The sequence below is a fragment of the Ceratotherium simum genome, chromosome 12 (assembly GCF_057802395.1).
Source record: "Ceratotherium simum simum isolate JZ-2026a chromosome 12, ASM5780239v1, whole genome shotgun sequence".
Classification (NCBI taxonomy): domain Eukaryota; kingdom Metazoa; phylum Chordata; class Mammalia; order Perissodactyla; family Rhinocerotidae; genus Ceratotherium; species Ceratotherium simum.
In genome coordinates this window covers 6,921,711-6,938,896 of record NC_141911.1, presented here as the reverse complement: position 1 = coordinate 6,938,896, position 17,186 = coordinate 6,921,711, and the positions used below count along the sequence as shown (strand labels likewise).

General features: G+C 44.3%; 1 protein-coding gene across 2 annotated transcripts in view; it reads right to left on the bottom strand.

Annotated features, from left to right (window-relative positions):
- Window positions 1-12,398: 12,398 nt before the first annotated feature.
- The window catches only part of DPYSL2 (dihydropyrimidinase like 2), a 134,664-nt gene continuing 129,876 nt past the window's right edge, over window positions 12,399-17,186 (bottom strand). For both annotated transcript variants that reach the window (XM_004433560.3, XM_004433561.3), the window contains exons 13-14: window positions 16,256-16,421; window positions 12,399-14,958 (exon numbers count right to left, since the gene is read on the bottom strand). In XM_004433560.3, coding sequence (XP_004433617.1) covers window positions 14,867-14,958; window positions 16,256-16,421 — 258 coding nt within the window. In that variant the 3' untranslated portion in view covers window positions 12,399-14,866. The remainder of the gene's footprint in view (window positions 14,959-16,255; window positions 16,422-17,186) is intronic.

Sequence of the window (17,186 nt, the reverse complement as noted above, 5' to 3'; positions counted from 1 at the left end):
AAGATAAGAAACAGTAATCAAAGAAATATAAATAACACAAAAATAGAACACTCTTGTCTATCAAATTGGCAAATACTGTTTTTAAAGTTATATTCAGTGTTAGTGAGGATATGAGGGCACTTATATAAACACTTTCTGAAGGCCATTTTGACCATGCATATGAAAGTCTTAAAGCAGGCATACCTTTTAACTAAAGAATTCAGCCCCTAGCAATTTGTACTAAGGTTAAAATCATGAATGAATACAAAGATTTATCTGCAAGCGTGTTCATTAAAGAATTAATTATAACAGAAAAAAATGAAAATCAACAATAAGAATAAAGGATTAGTCAAATACATTATACTTCCTTAGAATGGAGTACTAACTAGCCATTAAAAATGTTATAACTAAAAAATATTTCAGTATAGTATATACAAAATGGTATCGGTTTGGGGGGGAATATATGAATATATATACCAAAATTATATCCTTCTTTGTGCTTTTAAAATATTTTTTTACATTTAAGATATATTACTCTTGTTTTTAAATTGTTATTTTAAAAAGCTTACTTGTTCTATGTTCCATTCACTTAGAGTGCTAAGCCTTAATTAGTACAGATAGATGAATTTGCATCAATGGTATATAAGCAGCTAATGTATTACCTATCCCAGTTATCATGAGGACTTGACTCTCTCAAAATACAAAAGTAAAGAGAACACCCCTCCAACACATGGCTCCGTAGTGGAAAGACCATGCTTTTCAGGGTATCCTAAATGACAATGTGTAGCCTCATACCCCTGTACATCACGCATAACAAGAAAGCCAAACCTGGGCATGGGGAGCAGGAATCGGGGACAGGAGGGAAGGAGATGGAGTATGGCAACCAGTTTGACCAGTCATTGGTAACCTTATAGTACCTGTATTGATGGAGAGAGAGAAAGAGAGGCCTGATATCAATAGGAAACACCAAAACAGGCTATGAGAGGAAATGAAGACCCCAACTCCTATTGTGTCTGGTTGGCTAACTGACAACACTGCTGTAAACTCTATTATAAAACAGGCCACCTCTAACAGGAAGACCATCTTACTTAATGGGGGGATCTGAGACTTTGGCCCCTAGTAATTAACTTTTTTAGTGACTCTTGTTAAATCTATACACACACTTTATATTAATACAAAATTCTCCAAACTCGGAGTCATCCATTGGTCTCCTCATAGACAGAACACAGCCCATATCCACCTATAGCTGGCTGGGTGCTTGCTTAGGAATTGGGTTGTTCCCTGACTTAGGTGTTGCATTCTGTTCTCTTTTCCTGCTGTTTCAAGGGCTCTGGAACTTGCTGTTGCTCAGCTCATATACTGCTGCCATCTAATGGAAAAGCTGTGCTACCTGCCAGAGCTAAGTTTTTAATAGGTTTCAAATTCCTCAACAAATATTTTGTCAAACGAGACTATTACACTGTAAGTCTGTCATCCAGGAGGCAAAGGGCATGGTGAAAGTAGACAGGACCTGGAATTAAAGTAGAATTAAGCATCTAAAGGCAATCGGGTGAAGGACATTCTTCTAGTAAGAACCTGAAGGACAGGATGCCCACTCTGGAGTGGGTGGAACTGAGTGGCAGAGTGGGGTGTGGAGAAGAAGAGGGAGAACTAGGAATGAGGAAGAGAAAGAGCAGTAATAATTCCAATAAAGTAATCCTTTGTGAAAATTATAGCATTTCAATAAGTGGCCTCATATTGGATTTGCAAATGAGTCACTAAGAACTGATAGAAACTTCTTAGGGAATGAACAGCAGGCCCTGAGAAATAGGACATCTGGTTACCTTGGTCTTAGAACAGTTTACATAGAAAGTTTAAGTTCAAGGATCAGATCAGTGCCCTTGGAGGTGCACTAGGCCTAAGATATATAGAGAATAGGCCCATGGGTCACTGCTCTCTGCACGAGTAGACCTCTCCATTTTTTTCTTTGACTTACTTTCATTTTTTAAGACCTGTTAATTCTTTTGAAATCTTTTCCATCTCCTCAATTAGCTCCATTTTCTTGCTTATGTATCTTGTGGTTTATAGCTCTGTTACAACACTAATCATGAATATTTGTTTACAAGTCTGCCTTCTCCTCTAGACTGAGACCGCATTTGACCCAGTTTCTATTGTACTGGACGTGCCCCCGGGGTTTGGTGGAGGTCCAGCCCTCCACAAACTGTCAGCTAGAGGGAATTCATGGAGGGGTGTAAGTATAATCCACACCATTCTGGCCTTTTCTCTCTGCCAAGTAAGCCCCCAGTGAAAGGAATTTATGGATGCCACCCTGAGGACAATTGTGTCAAGAGCTGAGGCTATAACCAAGAGAGCTCTGGGATGCAGCTAGAATCCATGCAGTCTGGAGTAAATAACTCAACAATTTGGGAATCAATTTCTAATTTTTCTTAAGATAAAAGCGATAAGATTATCATCCAGTGGAGAGACACTTGGGCTTTGCAAATAATCTTATAATTAATCTGAGGGTAGTAACTTCAATAAGTTTTTCCACCCCTCTTCTACTTCTATCACCCCAGTTTTCCTTGAGGAACCACCCCTTCCTGTTGTGGCAGAGACAATGCTCCGTGTTAACCAGACTGTCTCATTGTTGTCTTGGGCACACGGGAAGCCTATATTTCCCAAGCTGCTTGCATGGAGGTGAGTCATGAAATGAGTTCTGGCCAGTGGAATGCAAGCAAAACTGATGTACCTATTTCCAGGCCTGATCTAAAAATTTCCTGTCTTCCTTTTCTGGCAAAGCTAGCGGCCACATGTGAGGGACGGTGGTTTCAGTGAATGAAAGGAGCCGGGGTCACTGTGTTACCACTTAGAAGAAAGACACAAGGGAGAGCCTCCTGACCTGGAACAACCGCGCTGGAATTTGCATGGCAAAAAACAACCTGTTGCTATGTTAGCCACTGAGATTTAAAGGTCGTTTGTTCCAAAAAGCTTATGGTTTACTTTGGGAGATAAGACATGCACCTTAAAAAGACAATGACAATAATAGCATGCACTTCTGTAATGCTTATGATGGGCCAGGCATTGCTCTAAGCACTTCACATATAATAACTTATTTAATCCTCATCGTGAACTTCCAGAGTGGAAAATATAGATTATCCCTAATTTTTGGATGAGGAAGCTGGGGCACAGAATGCTTAGGTCACTTGCTCAAGAGCACACAGCTAGTAAGTAACAGGTCTGTGATCTGAACCCAGATTAGTCAGGCTCCAGAGTCTATGTTCTTAAATACTATACTGTTTGCTTTATAATACAGCTCAATCGACATTTATTCAGCACCGAACTGTGATAAATGCTTTGGGGGATAAATAAAACATGAGGCTATTCTTAAAGAGCTGATAATCACATATAAGGTAAAATTGAGAAGCATCTACTGAGTAATACTGAGTGTTGAGTACTGACTATTGAGTATTGAGGACTGAGCATTGATATGTAAGAGGCCAAAGAAGGGAAAGCCAACAGTGCAGTAAATGTAACCATAACAACCCTACAGAGCACCTGGCACTGGTCCAAGTGCGCTTTCACACACTGACCCATTTAAGCCTCCCCACAACCAGATGAAGAACGTTATGATGATTATCCCCACCCCATAAAGGAGGAAAGAGGCACAGAGTTTCAATGACTCACCGACACACCCAGCTAGGAGATGGCTAAGCTAGGATTCGCCTGTACACAGCCTGGCTGCAGAGCCCACCCTCCTACCCACCAGTCTCTACCGCCTCTCATGACTCAGCAAAAAGAGCAAAGATGAGACACACAGATTTCAAATTTTCTTATTTCCAGGAATATGAGACTGGGCTCGTTATTTACGTTCTCTTAGCCTCAGTTTCCTCATCCATAAAATAGAGCTAACAATTTCTGCTTTGCTCGCTGTTATGTTTACTACTAGTATTATTGATATGATTGTTATTAACACTAGTATTATCATTAGGTACTGAGGCAAACAAAAGAATGGAGAAGGGTGGTATTCCAAGCAAACGTGCTGAGGCAGCAATACACAAAGATGTGTCACCCTGCTACAAAATGTCTTGGAAGGTCTGTCAATGATAAGAAATAACTCAGGGTCACTACGTCAGTTAATTGTACATCTACCTGGTGAAAATGTTGCTTTCTCATTTCATCAGGACCTTTCTCTCAGGGCAGACCCTCCCGGCCTGCTCCCAGGAGTCTCTCTCTCTCCTGTGACCCCTCTGCACTCCTTTTCTATCTTCTCACTTAGGGTCATCAGCTTCATCCTGTTCTACTTCCTGTACTTGAGCTAGCCAGTCCCACTGAACAACATTTTTTATATCATTTGTGGTGGATCTTTATATTCTTCAGAGAGGAGCACCTATATAAGGGGGGGAGAAAAACTAAAAAAAAAGCTCACCTCTCTTGCTGACGTGGATCACCTCTCACAGCATAATTCTAAAGCACTGTTTTGCCAAAAGGTCCCATTCACACCAGGACAGGAAGGGGGCAGGAGTGTTTGGCAAACAATAAGGAGACCAGTCTGGCTGAAGCAGAGATTTCATTTAGATAACGTAAAGAATTTAATGAAAGAAAACCTAAGAAATACAAAGTTCAAATTAGCATACAAGGCCCAGGGAGGAGAAACCATTTTTTACAACCAAAGTAGTTCCTGTTAAGTCTGCTCATGTACCAGCCAACCACGGTACTGGCTCCCTACCTGATTAATTGTGCAATGGATCCTACAGTTCCATCCAAACATTTTACTGTATGTTCTGCTTTCCAAGGTAAGGAAAGCAGAAGGAAAGCAGATTTTTCCCAAAGTGGGAAAAATCAGTTGAAAATGTAAAGTAAGTCAGGGGAAAAGACTATGAGAAAAGACACAAAGGAAATTTGAGTAGACTCATCTTCACTTTCTTTCTCCGTTTCTCTTCTCCAGCATCGAAGCCTAGGTCTTGGCAATTCCTTTAAAATGTAGCCAAGGGAACATCTATGTCTGGTCTTTGTATGAGATGGCATTTAGCTCAATTAAGTCTGGAACAATTTTGAGTACCTATAGTGAGCCAGATCTTGTGATAAGATGAAGAATATAAAGAATAATGAGACGTAATCCCAAGGAACCCAATAAAAATGGGCAAAAGACTTGAACAGCCATTTCACAAAAGAAGATATAAATACATGAATAATAAATACATGAAAATGTGCTCAATATAACCTCTAGAATGGTCAAAATGTAAAAGTCTGATAATTAAGTGTTGGCGAGGATGTAGAGCCACTGGAATTCTGATACGTAGCCAGTGAGTGCGGTGATGGTACAACCACTTTGGAAAATAGTTTGGCAATTCCTTAGAAAATTAAACATACATCTACATCATGACTCAACAATTCCCCTCCAAAATATCTCTAGCTAAAGTGTATGAAAACATATGTCCATAGAAGACTGCACAAAAATGCACAGCAGCTTTACTCATAATAGCCAGAAACTGGCAACCGTCCAAGCATCCACCCACAGGTGAATGGACAAATTGTGTATATTCCTATGGTGGAATGCTTCTCACCAGTACAAAAGGAGATTTACTGAATCTCATGAACATTATACTGAGCAAGAAGTTGGATGCGAAAGAATACATGCTTTATGAGTCAATGTAAATGAAATTCTAGAAGAGCAAAACTAAACTAGGGTCCTAGAAATCAGAAGACTGGTGGCCCCAGGCTACAGCCGGATTATTGTGGCAAAGATTGACTAGAAAGGCACACAAGGGAACTTTCTGGGTGTTGGAAATGTTCTATATCTTAATTGGGGCATTGGTTACATGGGTATATACATCTAGAAAATTCAATGAATTGTATACCTAAAACCTGCACGATTTTTTGTCTCTATACTTCAATCAAGAACAGTTAAACGAAACAAACAAAAATGGATGCAATGAAACCACTTACGAGATTCTTTAGTTATCGAGGAGAGTAGTAATGGTAGTTGGGACTAAAGGCAAGGCAGCAGAGGGGAGGATAAGAGTCAGAACAGAGACTAAAACTGTAGATTTGAGAGGTACTGAAGAGACAGAATTAACAGACTTTTGAGACAGTTTATGTAGAATGAGTGAAGGATAACTAGGAATTGAAGATGACCACTAGATTCTTGGTTTGAAATAACTAAATGGCTTGTGGTTTCAATTTTATGAAACACTAGAGTTGAAACAGATCTGTGAGGGAAAGAAGGCAAAGAGTTACATATTTTACATGTGTTTAAGGTGACCATAAACTATGCAGGTGCGTTTTGAGTAACAGTTAGACATATTGGTTTGACCTGGAAGAGAAGTCATTGTCACATAATGACCTCTTGGGAGTCTTCATCTCATAGTCAGAAAGTGAACTTTAGGAGCAGAGGAGATTGCCTAGGGAGAGAATGCTGAGTGAAGTGAAATGAAAGGGCTGGTATGACAGAGATTTGAAGGATTCTAAATACCAAATCAACTGGAGAAGAAAGGGCTGGCAAAGAATACGGAACAACGGCGGGAGAGAGAGGAAGAAAACAAGACAAGGACACGATCGGCAAAGAAAGAAGGGAGAAGTTACCTGCACCGAGTGCCCCTAAGAGGTCAGGTAAGACGGAAATGGAAAGTCTCCCTTGGATTTACGACCAGGGAGGTTGTTTTGTGGTCTAGTCAGGAATTGGAATAAGTTAAGGAGTAAATGGGAGGTGGAAAAATGGATCCAGTGAATCTAGACGCCTCCTCCAAGAAAACTGGCTCTGAAGAAGGCAGGAAAAATAGAGTGGTACCAGAACGGAAACATGGAGTTATGAGAGGGCTTTTTAAAAAAAAGATGTTTGAACATGTCTCAATGTTGATAAAATTATCCAGTAGAGAGAGAGAGATTATAGATAAGAAAGTTCTTTGAGAAGGTGGAAGCAGCAGGCACAGGTAGAGGGACTGACGTAGATAAAACTTGGGATTGGAGAGGAGGCTAGGGTGAGCGGGACAGCTGCAGACAGTTCCATTCATCTGGTAGAGAGGTGTCAAAGACGTTTCTGCGTGATGGTTTACATCTTTATTGTGAAGTGGGAGGCAAGAACATGTCCTCAGAGGGACATGGGGAAAAGAGGGACAGAGATTTGGGATAGACTTTCTATATCTATGAATTAAAAAAATAAGATTCCTGGGGAGTGTTCAGTGCTCAGTGTACAGTTGGAGTTACTGTCATGATTTTCTCATGATAGCAACTTGCCTAGTTGTGCAGTTTTCTCTTGCAGAGCTCTGTGGCCCATGCCCAAGCTAGAGAGGAGAATGGTTGGGTTCATCTAGGGTTGCAGTTTGACAAAGAGGATACAATGAAAGGACAAAGGTCAAGGGATTAGGGTATTGGTGAGAGAATGAATTAAATGAATTGGAATCTAAGTAGGATAGGGAGGGAAGACAAGAGGAAGCTGGTGGAGGGAGAAGACAGATGGAATGATGGACAGGAAGGCTTGGTGCTGCCAAAGAACAGGAGCATTGGAAGTATCCGAACAAGCAAATCAAAAGGACCAGAGGATTGGTCAGAGTGGGGATGTTGCATTAGTGATTTCAGCAAATAGAGCATTTGGGAAAATGAAATGGCCCAGGGAGTAGATAGCTAAGGTAGAGTGGAGAACAGATCACAAGACTAAAAGTCTTGGATACTGGATGGGTCACCTACATGGATGTTGAAGTACCTCCTCTTGATGATGGGAGCTGTGGAGGAGAGAAAACTATGCCATGGTTTGATACCAAAGTCTTCAGTGAATGAGAGGAAGTGTCTCTGAATCAGTAGCTAACAGCAGTGAGCAGGGTGTGAGAGCAGCATAGCCAAAAGGCAGGGGATGGAAGGAGTATTTTTTTTTTGGTGAGGAAAATTGGCTCTGAGCTAACATCTGTGCCAGTCTTCCTCTATTTTGTATATGGGATGCCTCCACAGCATGGCTTGATGAGTGGCGCATAGGTCCGTGCCCCAGATCCAAACCTACGAACCCCGGGCCACCGAAGCAGAGCACACGAACTTAACCACTATACCACAGGCTGGCCCCTGGAAGAAGTATTGAGGCTTGAACACACATCAACCCCCTACCACCCTGAAGAATGTGGGGAGTGAGATGCAGAGGAACCTCCACTTGAGAAGACTAAGGATAAAATTCTGTCTTTAGAAAGGGGGACTCGGTTTTCCTTTAAGGCAAAGACGTGGAGGAGAAAGTTCAGTGAAGATGAGAGTTTACTGAATCATATGAGTAAGTTTGTTGATCATGAAGCACACATGTAGAGTTTGGAAATGGGAGGTTTGGTCAAGGGGAAGAAGCACAGAAGAGGATAGAGGATAGTGCCCAGAAGGACAACATGTGGGTGACAACTGATAAAAAAAAGAAGACCAGGTGCGATGGACTGGACTTCCATAGTCCCCTGTTGCACAGTAGCACTCGGGCCTCTGGGAATGCAGCCGTGGCCTGGAGGGAGACCAGGCAGTTGAGGATGGGTCATGAATTCTCATTCCTCATGATTCATTCCTCATGATCTGGCACACAGTGTGGATTGCCAGGGAGCAAGTGAGCAATAGTCAAGGGGTCCTTCACCATGATGGGGTTGTCCCTCTGCTTTGGAGTTGGTGCTCCAGATCAAGACAGAGCTGTGCGGGGGCTGCAGGCTGGCAGGGCTCCTGGGGTGGGGGAGGGGGGATCCAGAGCTGGGGATTGTTCAACAGGTACAATTGGAAGACATGGGTTCAAGGATATTGAGGGAACTAGTAAGAGAGTTCAAGTGCATGCCATGGGGTCCTGGTGGGATGCCAGGGGGAGGCTAATAGCCAATGGACAACCGAGTCAGGAGACTGAAGGTGTCTGACGTGAGAAAGCGGGTGTGGTGGGAGGGGGTGGACAGGAAAGCTGGTCAGACAGCGGAAGAGAAAGCTGGGAGCCCACCTCCCTACATCTGGGCGGGACACCCACAGTCCATGCCAGCAGACGGCCAGCCCTTCCCCTCCCTGTTCTCTTGAGAGACACAGTCCTTGCCGACGTTCACCTAATACTTAAATACGTAGTAAAAGATAAAAGATGTGTGTCTCCAGCAGAGGGAGTGCAACACCAAGAGTGAGGTGACCGCCTGTAATAGCTTGTTGTGCCCTGAGAGGCCTCTTGAACTGCTAAGGGATAAAAATGGCGAACCTCTGGAGTGATGGGAAAAATCAAGGGAAATAGCCATCAGAATGGAAAGCCTCGAATAAAGTCCACTGTACTTTCAGTCTTCTCTGAGGAGGGATTGATCCTAAAGTGCTGTGAACAGCAAAACAAGAAGTTCTCCCCTCCTGCCCCCTTCTTTCCCGAAGGGTCCACCCTTGGATCCTATCAAGGATCCCTAGTGTCCCCAGAGTCCCAAGACAAAGCTGAAAACAGCCAGTCTCAGGCAAGGTCCTCGCTGGAGGAGTCGGGGCCACTTCTCTCTGACTTCCACCCGCCCATCACACACACCAGGCTGCAGGACGGTTCTGTGTTGTGCGATGAAGTTTATGAGGATGAGGACTGTTTGCATAACCACAGTGTGCACGAGGCTTAGTTGCCAAAGCTAATCATATGAATAATCTCAATGCAATAAATTATTTGAACCATAAAACTTTATATGGTGTAGTGTTTGGTTTTCAACTCTCCCAGTGGGACTTCGTGGGCCCCTTACTTTATACCCAGCCCTGGAAGCCCCAAGCCTCGAGCAGATGCCACACTTCTCACTGCCAAGGGCAGCCCACTGCCTGCTCACTTCCTGCCTGCACCAGCCCTCTCATAACATCAAATCCTCATAAAATGACCACGCACTTACACACCCAGGGCTCTTTGCTCCTTTTCAAAGTATTTTCAATAGACGTTATTTTATTCACTCTTTCAAGATCCTTATAAAAATTAATTGTATATATGTACACCTATGTGTATACACATATTTGTAATTTTTCACCAAAGCAACATAATTTCCCCAAATCTTGTTTATAAAACTTAATGCATCAAATTGTTTTCCTTTACACTTTTTGCCCTTCTCTAAACCATTGTCCTCCTGCTCTCTGTGTTTTATGGGCCTCTCATGCCTTCTTCCCTTGGAGCCCATGATTCTCCAGGTTTGTGTTGGCTTCATGAGATCATGGTACTCTTCTGAAAAGCTCCCATTTGTACACAATTTTCCTCCATGAGTCTGCCTAACTACCTCCAGTCTGATTCTCTGGCACTTTCCATCTTTCCTTATCCCACATCTTCTAAGCAGGAGCTTCGTCATACGAGATAGTAGAATAATAGTGATCAAAACATGGCCACTGGCCTCGATAGAATGGGTTCAAAGTCGTTCTATCGTGCTGAGCAAGTTGTTGAACTATCTGTGCTTCCGTCTCCTCGCCTGCACAATAGAAAAACAATAGTGCCTTCTTCTGGGTTGCTGCAAAGATGAACTGAGTTGATGTGTGGAATGCCCTTAGAGCAGTGTGTGTCACATAGTAATAAATGTCAGCTGTTAGCAACGTGACTTTGACCAACAGACTGTTTTGTTTAACAATCGACACCATCTCTGATGTGTCATATTCTACAGTCTCTGCAGTCAACTAAAGACCTGTGCGGTCATCAGTCTGCATCTGCTAATCTATTTCTACTTTAGGAGAGACACAGGACACTGTTTCCAACAGCTTCCTATTGCTCCTTTGCCATCCTCTACTCTACACCATATCTGATTTGTGGCTTGCCCCTTCTGATTTGGTCCTAAGCTGGGAGTTAGGTTGAGTAGATAACATCATCTCTCTCTTGCAGGGAGGGTAAATACGGCCCAGAGAAGCTAAACAGCTTTCTGAAAGATGCATACCTAAGCAGCAGCACATCAAAACTTACCGCACCTCAGATGATGGGAAAAGCATACTTCTGCCTTTTCTTATGTGTGCTACATATATGTGCTACAGAAACCTGCCAGAGAATATAACTTTCAACTCACAGCAATACAAGACAAAACACTTCCTGAAGCATATGCATGTCACTTCCGTTTTCCTGATGCTCTAAAGTCTGTTTTTGGATTAAATCACACCACCAGAGTTAAATACCTGGCCCCATGGGACTCCCTTTAGAGTACCCACTCTCCGCCCATCCTTCTGCAATTCTCTGCTCAAATGGACCCACACCCACTCCCAGCACCTACACAGGCCTCCCTGCTGGGTGTCCGAGAGCAGACTCACAGCTGGTGTGGACAGCCCTTGGGGGGGGCTGTTTCCCAGGGGTTGGACAGGACTCAGACACATGGGCTGAGGGGTCCACAGGCACCAGCATGAGGCCTGTTTCGGTGTGGGATGAAGCCTGGGTGGGAACAGGAGAAAGATGGGCTGTGAGCCTGAGATTTCCACTTTAACTCTTATTGCAGGTACCTCTGATGCTAGAGCAAGCCTTTTTGCCCCCCTCTCCTGGACAGATTTGATTTTCCAGGATAAGCAGCAGCTCTACACACGCCACATTGGTTGCTGGGGAATCCGGAACTTGCCCTCAGGGCTGAGGACCAGGAATCTGTACTCCTTCCGGAGGACTACTTTATTCTCCTGTCACTCTAATGTTACATGGTCTTTCGGCCACGTTTCACTTTTTTGTGTTTGCTGCTAAAACGCTCAGAGCTCCCTCACAGGTTTACAGCCTCGTGGCAGGTGTGCTGTACTCAAGCCATTCAGGCTTTATCTTTCCTACTCTTACTTTCCCTTCATCAAATGCTGCTTATAAAAGCTTGCTATAGTATATATATTTTTTTGTAAATCACCTCATATCTTGTTTGGACAGGGCTGGATAGAAAAAAAGAGAAAGGAAGAGAAAAAGACCAACGGTTTCTCGGGCCCGGGGAGCCCCAAGCACACACCTCCTCATTCAGTGTTTTCAGCACCAGCAACACTAGCGCAGGTTAACAAGATGACCAAGCGTCCCTCTCGCCCTGATGTGCCTTCTTAGCACTTGCTTGGGGGCAGGAGAACGGGTGCTTTATGTCCTGGTTTCCTGCAAGCTCCTTGACTGAGCTCTGGGTGCAGGTCAGCACACTTGAGCCTCTTATCTTCAGGCCCCAGGTCTCGTGCAGGCTCTCCAGGTGAACACACTGCAGGAGGGCAGAGATCCTCAAGGGGTCGCCACTCTAACCTATCTGGCCCACCCGATTCCCAGGCCTAAACTCATGATTGCAGCTTGATTGTGGAGGCTCACGTGTCCTCTCTAGGATGGAGTCTATGGATTTCTGACACTCAGCTCTGCCATGCAGAGCTCTGCTAGGAATGAGACCTCAGTGGCCTGGACGTAACAACCTGTGACATGCAGTGAAATCTCTTGAATTGGTGGAGTCATCAAAACGAGGTCGCAGGCGCCCGTGAAAGCTTCAGGAAGGGAAGTCTCGCAGGAGGGCGGGCCAAGCAGCTGCCTCCTTGAACATCTCAACACAGACACATGCTGAAACAACCACATTTTGCTTTATTAGGCGTTCCATGGTAATATAACACAGAGTTCTTCAGGAATAATAAACACGAGACTTGTTTTTTTACCATAATTATTTTGCCATTAAGACAGCGGTTACAAAAAAAAAAGGTACTCTTCTGGCTACACACATGATCAGCTTCAGCACTGAAAATTCCTCCACTCATGGGTCACAATCACAATTCCAAGGATTAAAAACCATCTATGATTAAATCCTACGCTGTTTTAGAGCATCAAGTCACTGCAGTTACTCAGTTCTGAGACACTGTCAATTTATTTTAGCATTTACATATGACATTCATTGAACAGACACACAAAGCAAGCCCACAGGTAAACATGCTTACACAACCTGCGGAATCTTCGGGTTTTGTGTTAAGAGAACAATCCAAATGACCAAAAAGACCATGACCAGTACAGGAAAAACAGGAAGACTCAAGTGAATACTGAGGAGCTGCAAGTGTTTCTTAGAATTGAAACAAAAATTTTTTTTTCCAACTTGTTCAAATTTCCTCGAAGTGCAGGTGAGAAAAAAAAAAAGCAAATATATTAAGTTAACCAATTATTCTTTAAAAGTGCAATTTACTTTTAAAATAACAAATAAACAACAACAACAACAAAAAATAACCCCCAACCATAACCCCAAAGGCAGAACGTATGGAGAGACGAGTGTAAGGATGTGATGACCTACGTCTTTAGGTTACGCTTTACAAAAGCAGATTTGGTTTAATCAAAGCCTGCAAACATGACATTGCTTAGGAGAAGCTGTAAACACGTTTGGAAGGAAATGCCACACAAATCAGCGAAGACAGGGACGGGCACACAGGCAGCTCTGGAAGGGTCTCTGAGACAGGTGGGTAGGGATGTAGACACAAGTCACCTGTGGGCTCCAAGGGGGCCACACGTCTGATTTGTAAGGTTTTCTCCCCACAACAGCTCCAACGTATCACTTATTAAATAGATTTTTCCTCTTGCAAAGTAAAATGGACTTTAAGTTAAATTTCCCCAGGATTTTCTCAGTTGAGAAGGCCTCCCTATATTGCATGATGTCTTTTGAAATAATTGGACAAGAAAAAAATATGTTTTTCTCCAAAGTAAGAAGCCCTGGTATTTTCTGGAATCCCAAAAGATACTTAGCTGGGAAACGGCAGGACCTCAGGGCCAGACTCCCACCAGCTCAACGCCTCTGAGCTGGGTGGGGGCTGGCTCGAGGCTGGTTGGTGCACTTGGGTTTGGGGTTCCATTTACAGATTTGATCATGCCTTTAGCGAGTTAGCATTGCACAGAGGAAAAAACTCTTACGGCCTATAGCCTCAGACTTCTTCAACATCTCGGCACTGTTTGAGGTTCTATTCTGGGCCCACCTGTGAGGGTGTGGGTGAGTAACTCGGCCCTTCCCTGCACTCAAACTCAAACGCATATCCTCGTGATGGCGAGTGGGTAGCACCAGTCTCACGGGGACTACGACAGCGGTCCCTACAGTTGTGATGACAAAGCTCACATCCTTCCAGGCAGGTTCTTATGCTAGATCCAGTCATTTGAGAAGACAAGGGGGAGGAGAAAACAAATAAACAACAACAACAACAAAAAATAACCCCCAACCATAACCCCAAAGGCAGAACGTATGGAGAGACGAGTGTCTCAGAGACAAGGGCTGGAGGAAGCACAAAGAAAGAGACAGACGTGAAAATATTCATGAATGAAAAAGCTAGAGAAAGAGGGCAGAAAAGAGGTGAAGAGAGAAGAGAATCCTCAAAAGATTTAATCTGCAGCAAAATCTAGGCCAAAAAGAAAACCCGCCCTTTATCAACAGTTGACCCAGAAGACTATGGAATGACGATGTGGACATTTTGGAGCCTCTCAGGGGGCACAGGATGAGTTTGCCAACCACCCTGATCAGCTTGATGGTGACATAATTGCATCATTAGGATGTCCAGTTCAAACCCCTTGTATTAATATTGAATTAGGCTTTCCAATTTAGCATTTAAAAAAAAAAAACTCTCCCCCCTCCCCCGCCCACCCCTCCCTAGCCGCACAAAGAAAACTTTTTAAAATTTAAAAAGAAAAAGGCAGCTCTGGGCAATTCACTTTATCTTCCCCTCCATGAAAAGGAAGAGGACAACAAGTACAACAGAGGTTAGAGATGAAAAACACCCTCGTTATGATTTGCTTTGTTCGCATGTCTGAGTGTTGGATGCAGTTCTGTGTATGGGGTTGGTGAGTAGACTTGGGTGTGATATTCGTACATGTGTAGGGAAGTGGGTGAGCAAAATCAGTGACTCCAGGTGAGGGACGGAGTGCGGGGCCCTAGAGGGAGCCCCCCGTGAACTGGCTGCCCCACAGTAACTATCACAGGCTCTTAAAAAAAAAAAAGGAAGGAAGGAAGAAAGTCTCAGAATGTCCTCAGGTGTCCCATCCCCCATCCCCAGGCGGACTGCGGCCGGAACTCTAGCCCAGGCTGGTGATGTTGGCGCGGCCACCAGGGGGAGCCACGATGCGCTGGGTGGTGCGGCGGGGAATGTTGTCGTCGATCTGGGCGCCTGGAGGGGAGAGAGGGGCGAGGGTCAAAACACAGCTACACGAATTCTTGCTCTAAACCAAAGTAACATGGCTCGGGGGGGGGAAAGGGCAAGGCCCATTCTTTGTCCTCTCAAAACCTCACTGGAAGCTTGGACTACAGCAAAGGGATAGGCCTACAGTATCATAGACTGTATACAGCAGTCCTTACAGAAGCTAGTTGGTTGGATGCATTGCTTGAAAAAGTAAAACCATGTATAAAATAACACTACGTGTCAGGCTTCTGACTGCTCAGACCACATCCCGTCCCTGTCCTCATTAGTCAAAGTGAGAGTGGCTTTTCTGAAGGTGCAGCCCTCTGTCTGGCATTCTGTTCCCCTAACACTCCACATCCACTGTGTAAGCAGAAGTGGGAGTAATGATGGCTCCTTATATTTGAATGGCCTGGGGAGATGAGATAGCACAGACATTTTTATTATTCATTTTACTTTAAGACAAAACTAAGCTTCGTTATTTTTAAATTTCATGGTAATCCATATATGGCATATATGGTAACTTTCTCAAAGTATATTTGACAAGAAAAAAAAACCTATCCAATTAACTGTTTCTTTAACATGCCACAGAAATCTGGATACGTATCTGTGGCTCAGGGAGCTGGAAAAGTGGAAGGTTTCTAGTCACAGGCCAAGTGAGGGACTGGAGGCAAGTTTCAGGTAAGGAAGCTCTAAAATCTGGACCATTTCCTCTCGCCTTCCCTGACATCTGGTATTTTATCCAAACAAATAACTAACAACGATCACATGACTCTGTTCTAGGCAGTTTACATGTCTATTAACTCATGTAACGCTCACAACAACCCCATGAGGCAGCCACTACTATTATACCCATTCTAGAGACGAGGAGACTGAGGCACAGCCAGCATCTGGGCTAAGAAGTTAAGCTGTTGCAACTCCAGACTCCACAAGCTGAACTACTACAATATACTGCATGTGTGGGGGAGAAAAGAAGTCCTGAAATACCACAACACCCTTTTTTATGACGGACATAACACATTGAAAAAATGTCCTCCTAATATACTGGGTGTTACACACAGCATATGCACCATGACATTATACGTGATATGAACTCATGCCAACATTCTGAAACCCAACTGGCCACTGCTGTGAATTACATCTCTGGTGATATTAGTGTTTCCTACTTTGGGAAGAATGGGAGTATCATTCCTTTCTGCTTCTGCTCCTCCTACAAGTGCTTCCAGACTCGCCAGCTCCGCTGAGCGTGGCCCTGCAGAACTGGGCCCTAGCCACACCACAGCCGTACCAGACAAGCTGAATCCAGACTGGTGCAGGTTCCGGACAGGCGGGGCCTGCTGCTTGGCAGGAGAGGTCTTAGCGGAGGAGGCTGGAGTGACCGTCTTGGGTGTCACAGACACCTCGCACACGGGTCCGTCATACAGGCCGCGAGGAACCCCTCTCAGCTCCGCCAGCTGCAAAACACAAGAGCCTAGACTCAGGCACGTTCGCAGAGGATGGCTCCTCGGCAACCCTCCTGATGGGGATGGCAGACAGACCAGGACAGCCTGTGAGATCCGGGGCTGGAGGGCTCTCCTTATGGACGGGAATGGCAGGGACAGAGGAGAGCATGGAGCCAGCCCCCCGGTTCTAGGCCAAAGCTCCCCCAAGGTGGATCATGGGCAACTGGTTACTCTATAAAACCTGACTAACACTTCTTATCATTTTTCCCCCGAGGCACTTTAACTTCAACCCTGTAGGAACCCCTAAACGTGTCGTGAAGAAGATCTGGTCTCACACTTCCTTTCCAATCTCACTCTCCCTTTAACTCCCTTATAGCTCCATCCACTGCCTGCCTCCCAGTCACGAAGCACCAGTGCTGTAGACTGTTCACCATGCCCTGAATACATTGTACATTTTCCATGCTCATGACATTCTCTGTACCTAATTCCCTTGTCTCCCTTCTTTGACTTGTCAAACTCCTACTTAAACTTCAAGACCCAACTCAAATTGCCCTCTCTCCATGACACTTTCCCCCATGACTCCGCAACAGTGGTTCTCTCCTCTGAACCTCATTGCACACTCCTCATCACAACACATACTTCATTCTGGCTGGCTGTAGACAAGCCTGACTCCTCTGCTGAAATTCTAAACTCTGGGAATAAAAAGACCATATTTCCCTTATTCCTGATTCCTCCATCTTCATCTCAATATTCCGGCTCAAAGCGCTTAGAAAGTGC